Source organism: Heloderma suspectum, chromosome 17 (assembly GCF_057233095.1).
Source record: "Heloderma suspectum isolate Gila_16-S chromosome 17, 16-S_ref, whole genome shotgun sequence".
Classification (NCBI taxonomy): Eukaryota; Metazoa; Chordata; class Lepidosauria; order Squamata; family Helodermatidae; genus Heloderma; species Heloderma suspectum.
In genome coordinates, this window is record NC_139474.1 from 15888177 (window position 1) to 15897597 (window position 9421).

At 51.0% G+C, this 9421-nt stretch overlaps 1 protein-coding gene across 1 annotated transcript; it reads right to left on the reverse strand.

Moving 5' to 3' along the window:
• Nucleotides 1-8006: 8006 nt before the first annotated feature.
• On the reverse strand, nt 8007-8946 carry LOC146334596 (uncharacterized). Its single transcript, XM_084824749.1, has one exon. The coding sequence runs from the start codon at nt 8915-8917 to the stop codon at nt 8447-8449; it is 471 nt and encodes a 156-aa protein (XP_084680875.1). The 5' UTR covers nt 8918-8946; the 3' UTR covers nt 8007-8446.
• Nucleotides 8947-9421: the final 475 nt, after the last annotated feature.

Sequence of the window (9421 nt, forward strand, 5' to 3'; positions counted from 1 at the left end):
ACCGGGTCTAGGTGCAACAGACATATTCTGGCCCTCCTTGACTTCCCTGACCGACGAGGAAGGAGATCTGGGGGTTGTGGTGGACAGCTCAGTGAAGACGTCAACCCAGTGTGTGGCCGGCCGCTGTAAGAAAGGCAAACTCCAAGTTCGGCATAATTAGAAATGTAACTGATAATAAAACTGCCACTATCATGCTGCCCCTATGCAAATCCATGGTGTGACCACTGTGGAATACTATGTACTGTTCTGGTCACCACCCCTAAAAAAACCGATGTTGTAGAGGTGGAAAAGGTGCAGAAAAGGGCAACTAAAATGATCAAGGGGCTGGAGCACCTCCCCGATGAGGTCAGGATACAACCGCTGGGATTGTTTAGTTTGGGGAAAAAAGGAGGGTCAGGGGAGACATGATAGAGGTCTACCAAATGATGCATAGTGTGGAGAGTGTGGATAGGGAGACATTTTCTCCCTCTCTCATAATACTAGAACCCAATGGGGTCATCCCATGAAGCTGACTGGTGGTGATGGGAGATTCAGGACAGATCAAAGGAAGGACTCTTCACACAGTGCATCGTCAAACTATGGAATTCGCTACCACGGGATGTAGTGATGGCCACCACCAATTTGGATAGTTTTAAAGGGAGGTTGGACAAATTCTGGGAGGAAAAGGCTATGAATGGCTACTAGTCCTCATGGCTGTGTTCTATCTCCTGTACGAGAGGCAGTGAGCCTATGTACACCAGTTGCTGGGGAACATGGGTGGAAGGGAGCTATTGCATTCATGCCCTGTTGTGGGGTCCCAGTGGACTGCTGACTGCCACTGTGTGAACAGAATGCTGGACTAGATGGACCTTGGTCTGATCCAGCAGGGCTCTTCTGATCTTCTGATGTTCTCACAAGAAGATCTCTGCAGGATAACAACCAAACATGGTTAAATCATAGAATCACTGTTGACAGTGAAGATCATCTACTCCACATCCCTGCTCAAGCAGGGCATCAAGGCAGCATCCTCCCAAACGCTTGTCCCCACTTTCTCATTGGCAGAGGTAGACTTGCTCTGCATCTGGAGGTTCTATGTAGAAATTACAGCTAATAGACATGGGGAGACCGATCCTCCATTATTTCTTTCCCTGATCCCTTTTCACAATGAATTAACCTATGTCCCATCACCACACCTTAGAACAACACATTTCACATGTTAGTCTACCCTGCATCGATTGTCCAAGAATCAAGGCTTGTGAAGAGTCCTCTTTGCAACATGGGATCTGAAGGAGAGCTCACACCAGCCTTCTCCAACCTGTTACCTTTGAGATGTGTTGGACTATAGCTCCCATTATCCTCAGACAAGAAGAGCCCAAGGCTGAGGATGATGGGGCTGTGCTGCAATTAGGGGTGCCCAAGCCCTTTTTCATCCAGTGGTTGTCCACAGTGCCCCCAACTCATCTTGCATTTGCAAGCCGAGCCAGGGTTTTGTTCCTGAAATTTGGGAATTGTTTTGTTTTGTTTGGGGTGAAAGGCAATTTGCGCAAATTGCAAATTTGGTCCTCCAGCTGTTCTTTGACTGCCACTCCCATCACACCTCACTTTTGGCTATGCAGGCTTGGGCTGATGGGAGCTGGTGCCCAAGAACATCCTGAGGGCTGCTTTCACCTTCCCTGACAGATGCAGTCATAGAATCATAGAACCATAGCATCATAGAATAGTGGGGTTGGAAGGGGCCTATAAGACCCTCGAGTCCAGCTGCCTACTCAGTGCAGGAATCCAAGTCAGAGCATCCCCGGCAGATGGCTGGCCAGCCACGTCTTGACCGCCTCCACTGTGGGAGAGCCCAAAACCTCCCTAGGGCATGGGTTCCATTGTCGTATTGCGGGAGCAGTCAGGACGTTTGTCCTGATGTTCAGTCAATCCAGGATGGTCATTCTTTTTTCTGAGGATGTCCAAATTAGGGGTGTACGAATTCCCTACCTGGGTCCATTTCGGGGCATCCATGGGGGGGGGGGAAATCCATTCCGCTCTCCCTTGGCCAGCTCCACTCTGCGGCGAGTCCGCGGAGCTGCCGGCCGGGTCTGTCTGCTGCCAGACATCTGTCTGCTGCCGGTCTGCAGACGCAAATGGCGTCCGGTTTAGAGGATGCCATTCGCGTCCCTGCTCTTTACTGTGATAGGTTACATAAATCTTTACGTAGCCTATCACGGCAAAGTGCAGGGACGCAAATGGTGTCGGCCACGCTGGATGCCATTTGCATCCGCAGACTGGCAGTGGACGGCAGCGGAGCCAGCAGATGGACCCAGACCCGGCCAGCATCAGGTAGAATCCGGCTGGCGCGAACTTCACTGGGAGGTGGAGGTGAGTGGTCCACTCCGCCACGGACTCTGGGGGGGGGGGCATTCTTTAGAATCCGGCCTCATTGGAGTCCGTGGCGGAATTCTCCGCCATCCCTAGTCCAAATTTGAATTTCTGCATTGACTATGAGGGATACTTTGGTGGGAGGCCGTGTCCTTTGTATGCCTGAATGGGGCAAGAATATGGTATGGAGTTCTTCCATTCTGAGGCCTGCATGTTAAGAAACTGGAAAAACATGGGTGGCATTCGGCTTTTAAAGATAAAGTGATCTGACACGAGAGACGTGGCACAGCACCAAACACTGCTGATTTCTTCATGCAGTTGATGCACCTCTAGGGAAAGAGATGTCTGGTGTTACCCCAGTGGCTAAGCTGGTGCAACAGGTTTCCTGGGAAGGGCTGACATGCAAACAGATGCTATTTGTGTATCTTGATGGGTCAATCTTGTAAGCGGGCCAGCTGTGATCCATACTGACCATGAAGCACTGTCCTGAATATATATGGCAATTAAACCATGCCAGAAACTTGACCATTGAAGCACATCCGGTCTCCAGCAACCTGATGGCTGGCGAAGTCGGGACAGAGGTCATGTGGCGTCTTGTTGCAATGAAATACTGGAACGCAGGGCATGCGGTGACTGCAGATTAGATACACAGCTCAGTGCCAGGAAAGGCATGCCTGGGACTGAGCCTTGCCCGGTGGATGCAGGTATTCAGGAAGAGACTGAATTTCCATTTACATTGTGTTTTGGGGGTATGTGTGTCCTAGCGCTGCTGTGTGTCACACCACTGTCTCTGCATGATACCACTACGGCTCTCTGATCTTTTCTTTCAGGCTCATCTCCAGCTCTCAGCCACAACAGACTGTGCACCCACCTGTGCCATCCCATCCTGTGCTGCCAGCCCAGTCTTTGGTTTTGGATCAGTGGGTCTTGGCTCTGGCGGTTGGGGCGGTTGGCGCCATGGGTCTGTCGTGCCCTCAGATAGTCTTGGGGTGCTTCCTGGAGTCAACCCACCATGAGTCAACTAGATCCCACCAGCAGAGGTTGTGATCCAGCCCCCACCCCCCCGTGTTGTGACCATCCCTGGACCCATTCTCTCTGCTGGCTGTGAGCCTGTTGCCATTGGAGGCAACAGCCTGTGTGCCATTGGACATGATGGCAGAGGATTTGATAGCACTGGTCTTCTTGGTAGGAACCGTTACAGGTCATTCGGGCCTAGAGGCAGTATCTGTTGTCCCATCTGCTATGACTAAGTGCCAAAAATACAAACAAAAAGATTCACGGCAGAACCTGCAACCCTGGCTTTCGATGTCCTGAGCAGCTTGATGTCAGCTTAAGTTGACTGGAGATGGGGGAGTGTTCAGGATCCCTGGAAACCAGGCCTGTATCTATCTTTCATGGATCTGTTCTCACTTTCAGTGTATGCTACTACTATAGCCTGGAATTTATTTTCTCATCTGATCTGTCTTTATAACTCTGCCTCTGCAATTATCACCCACTTCAACTGCTGTATCAGAGTAAATGGGCATGTATGTAATGGAGGGAGGAATGAATCTGCTACAATATATGGATCCCTCTCTCTTTCTCTGTGTCCCTTCACACATGCTCTTTCTGCTTTGTCCTGTTCAAAACTGCTTATTGGTAATGTGTTCGTTCAACAAATCATTTTCATTTCTCAGAAAGCTCATCCTGCGTCATATCCATGACCTTTTGGTTTTATATGTCAGTCCTAGTCTGTATGACACCCTCTGCTTGATTGGATCAAGGGGTTCTCAGTCCAGAACCCTGTTTCCAACAGTAGATAGCTGGACACTCGAGAACTGCCAGATGCTGGCAATGGTGAAGGGGGATAGCTTGTTGAGAGGAGCCCCAATGCATCTCCAGGAAGAACAACAGAGCCTACAAATTTGTGGTACATCAGCAGAAGTCCTGGAGCACCGCTGTGAGACTCCTTAGAGCATAAGAACATAGTCTGAGAGCAATTGTCTTGCACTTGACTGACATGACTAACATTGGTGTGCTCCCTGCTGCCTTCCAGTCATGCATCGACTAGGATTAGCATCCACATACTCATTACCAGGATGGCATTCCCAAAGGTGAGCTGACTCCGCATTTCATGATACTGGATTTCAGTATTTAGCTAGATCACAGATCATCAGGAAACACATCACATGCTGTATTCCAAGAGCAAAGTGCTCAGAAGGGAATTGTGAGTTCACAAAATTCCTCTTATTAACATTCGTCAGTTTTAGACGGAGGACTGTGAGGTGAATCTTTAACTCCAAAATCTGAAGCTGTGTTGACATGATTCCAAATAAGATAGAAGAGAAGGCAAGATAGACAATGGTTGCAAGCAAAACAGAATTTCAAATGGTTTTGTTGTTTGCTGTTTCTACCCTTTGTTTAAGGAGTATCTCCTGTACGAGAGGCAGTGAGCCTATCTACACCAGTTGCTGGGGAACATGGGTGGAAGGGAGCTATTGCATTCATGCCCTGTTGTGGGGTCCCAGTGGACTGCTGGCTGGCCACTGTGTGAACAGAATGCTGGACTAGATGGACCTCGGTCTGATCAGGCAGGGCTCTTCTGATCTTCTGATGTTCTCACAAGAAGATCTCTGCAGGATAACAACCAAACATGGTTAAATCATAGAATCACTGTTGACAGTGAAGATCATCTACTCCACATCCCTGCTCAAGCAGGGCATCAAGGCAGCATCCTCCCAAAGGCAAATTTGCAAATTTGCAATTTGCAAATTACGGGCAACATTTCCATAATCTGCACCATGTGGTTGCAATTGGTGCAAATTGCGTTTTTACATAAATACATGCAAAAAAGAGAAATCTGCGAGCTGATGTCCAGGGGCCCAAGCTGACTAAAGCTCAGCGAGCTTCAGCCGCTGGATGGATTCCTCTGGCATCCCCAACTGAAACCCAAGAGGGCGACAGGCTGGCAAAGCCTGGCTCATGCCTTCTGGCTTTGTGCCAGGTAGGTTGAATGATGCAAGAATGGGTGAGCTCACTGGAGCCTGCCTCGCGCACCACTCACCCGACCCTCACCACACCCTCCCACCACTGTCTGGCGTGCTAGGTGGGAATCCTGCAAGACACGATCCTTCATTAAAAAAGGCAGCTCCACTGTTCAGGTAAGTCACCATCTGCATAATTCTAGGCATAAATGGTCTAATCAATCTCTTTACGCCTGAAATACTGCATACGATGGGCTAGGGATGTACGAAAGTTCCGCCACAGATCTCAGGGAGGCCCAATGCCAGCACATTCGGCCCCCGAAAACGGTGGCGGAACAGCCCCCCGCCCCCCCACCGGGATGGGACTTAACTTAGGCGGATCGTCTTGGTGGCGGCGGCTCCAGCGGCGTCTCCGGCGGTGGTTCGGAATGTAATCCGGGGGCGGTTTACATTTCCAGGTAAAAAACCCCAAAAAAACGTGATAGGCTATGTAAAGATTTAGGTAGCCTATCACGGCTAGATTTTAAAAAAAACACCATGACAGGCTACGTAAATGTATATGCAGCCTATCATGGCTGATAAAAACAAACAAACAAAAGCGCGTACACAAATGGCGGCACCCATGGGCGCCGCCATTTGCATTCCTTATTTTGGCACGTCTTAGTCTATGTAAACATTTACGTAGACTAAGATGGCGAAAATAAGGGGAATTCAAATAGCATAGACGCTACTAAAATAAGGAACGCAAATGGCGGCACCCATGGGCGCCGCCATTTGCGTACGCGTGTGTTTTTTTGTTTTTTGTTTGATCAGCCTTGATAGGCTACGTAAACATTTACGTAGCCTATCACGGCTGACTGCAGGGACGCAAACAGCGGCTGCTACGGCCGCCGCCATTTGCGTCCCTGCTAACCAGCAGCCGGATGTCCGGCTGCTGGCGGAGCCGGCCAGTCGCTCCGCAGAATCCCTGCGGAGCGGAGCTGGCCGGCCAGGGCTCCGGGAGGGGGGGGGGAGGAACAGAGCATCTCCCTCCCCAGCCAGTTTTCCGGGAGGAGGGACGGAACGCCACCCCCCCAGCATTAGCATAATCCGCGGAAAGGTAAGTACCTTGCGTACATCCCTACATTGGGCTAATGATGGCCACCACTGTATGCAAATGGTGCTCAGGTAAACAACAGAGATCCACTTTCGTGCAAAATGGTGGCTCACGCAGAAGCGGGGAACACTGTGCTTGCCTGTCTCGGAGCGTGCCGAGTCGGACAAGCATGGGCATCTGCAAACTGGCATCTGGGAGCTGAGCAGGAAAGAAACCACTGAGCCTTGAGCCCCAACAGGACTCTCACGACATCCCTAGGATGACGTCGGCCCGGGGATGTGCTACCCCACCAAAGGAAGTTCATTTCAACTGTATCTTCTCCCAGCATAGAAGGAAATCCGTTCCATCTTCCTCTCATGACCAAGTCTTATCCCTTCAGGCCTGCATATTAACCTAGTTCCTTAGAAGAGTGATTTGGGCAGCCAAGAAACTCCCTCATGAAGGCTCCTCCTCCCTCGCCTGTTACCACCTGGAGCCATGGCAGTAGGCTGCATGGAGAGAGATGAGCGGGGGAAAGAGGGCCATTCCATAGCCCTGCTGAAAGAACTATCGTTTTCCCACATCCCTCCCCATTCCTTTCCACTTGAGGGTCATGCCTCTTCAAACTGCAAACCTGAGGGCAGGGACTGTCTCCTCTCTGGCTGAGGAGTGGCATACAGCTACGTCAACAGATAGTAACGAAGGAATGGTGTCTAAGGGCGATTTTGTTTCACCGACTGTGTGCATTCGGGGCTGGAGCGGGGAGGACCATCGATTGGTGTTGGTGGTGGAGAATCTGCCTTGCATGGAGACAGTCCCGGACTCCCAGGGTCAATCCCAGACATTCCTGGAGACCCTAGAGAGCCACTCCCAGTCTGAGAACGCAATTCTGAGCTCGATGGCGAGCCCGCCTGAGCTGACGCAAGGAAGATTCCCATGGACCTATCTGCTCTCTCACCAGGAGATGGTACCACAACTGAAAATAGAACCACCTTCCAGGAGAAATCTCACCACTTTCTGGTCCCCATCTCTGTCCCTCCTTTTCCTTTGTCTTTTTTTTTTTTTTTTAATTTGGCCACTTGCAGCAGGGATTGGTTCCTAACAGTTCTTAGCAGGAGATTTAGTCAGATTTGCTAGACTGATCCTTCTTCATCACTCAGCTCCCTACCACAGTCTCTAGAATTTACCTTTCCGACTGGGTGAGGGGACGCATTTCGACATCGGCACACATCCATGCAAGTACACATTCCTGAATGGGATGCATCGCACATCATGGCATGTCACACACACTGCAGCTGTGCAGACCTATTCGGAACTCTGTAAGGAACTCCACAGGACGCTTGGGTGTATCTCGAGCATATCTTTAACCCCAGGAATAGCACACCATCTGGGCCCCTGGCGTGAACACACAAGACACACCCGACCAGCCTTTCTCGACCTTGGTCCCCTGACGTTGTTGGACGACCTCAGCCCCCGATCACCATGCCTCCCCCCCCTCCTTTATCTCTGGGAGTCCCAAGGCCAGGTGAAAACAAGAGGAAGGACGATAAACCCTTCTGGAAATCCACAGAGTGACCCCTCTGTGCTTCAGGTGAAAAGACCACCAGAAAACCAGTGCTATAATGCAAAGGCAGTTTTATTAGGGAGGTGGGGGTGGGAGGTATTCGACTGAATGATAAGCAGGCCAATGAACAAAGAACGCACGCCAGTGAACAGCTTCCCTGCTGAGATTGTTTCTGGAGAAAGAAAGGGGGGCTAAACACATAGAACGGTCTCCCCTCTCTCATGGAGATGAATCCCCTGTGACCCTGATTTACCTATTCAGCTAGGTGATCTCTCTTTCGTGGCAAGGCTTAGTGGTCCCTATCCTCTTTACAGTCCTCAGGGGGAGCGTGCTGGAAGAGCCTTCGGCAAACAAGGGAAATCGGCGAAGCGCATAAACAGTGGGGAAGAGCGGGTTGAAATGAGAGCGAAACGGGTGCAGGGGAGGTATGCATAGGCCTGAGTTCCAAATCCCAGCACATCTTCTGGTCATTCCTTTTGGTCGTGGATTGTCCGTGCGCGCTCAGCAGGGGGAGTAGCAGATGCTGCCTCTGCGCCCAGCCAAGCTGCCTTTGCCTCCAAGGTAACCGAAGCGGCTCCTACCCCCAAAAGAGCCCAGAAGGCCAGGGCCAGCTCCACCATAGAACCCTGTGCCAAGTCCTCCTCCAAAGCCCCCGACGGCACACGGGGTGTTGCCTCCGACGGCGACAGGGTCACAGCTGGCTGAGAGGATGGGGCCGGGGATGGTCACGACGAAGGGAGCGGGCTGGATCGTGACCTCTGAGGGTGGGATCTGGTTGACGCAGGAAGGGTTGACTCCAGAAAGCACGCCCAGATCAGCTGAGGGCACGGCAGATCCGGAGCCATAGCCATAGCCAAGGATGGAGCCAAGGCCATAGCCATAGTTCCCCCAGCCACTACCCCCAGCTCCAAAACCAACAACGGGGCTGGAAACACAGGAGGGGATGGCGCAGACTGGTCCACAGTACTTCATGGCTGAGAGACAGAGGCGGGTCTGAAAGGAAACACAAGGGAGAGGTGCTAATGACCTACATGGGTTGATTTATTACCCCATCCGTTTTTAGGATGTGTGAGTTTTATTGCTGGACACCACCTGGGGAGGGGTTCCTGCCCTGAAAGGCGGCCAAGACATATTGTAAATATTTCAAATGAACAAATAATGCATAAGAAGATCTTGGATGCACAGGAACAAAAGAAGCCATCAACTCCCGTAATAGTGTAAAGGGAAAAGAAATCCCTTCATGGAGACCAGCTTCGCAGGCCCAACTTTCAGTCCCCTCCCCAACACATGTACCCCCGAAGGACCATATTGAAGTGGAAACAAACTCCAGGGAAACTGTTTCCCCTCTTTTCCTTTCCACCGGGATGAATGAATTCAGATGGACTCCAGCGAAGAGCATCGCAAGCTGTTTTCCTACTGAATCAGCGCATTGGCCCACCGAGACAATGCTATGACTGCTAGAGGCTCTGCAGGTTC

Bases quoted from the DNA above. Each gene is read 5' to 3' on its own strand.
- LOC146334596 (XM_084824749.1), bottom strand. From the start codon at position 8,917: ATGAAGTACTGTGGACCAGTCTGCGCCATCCCCTCCTGTGTTTCCAGC.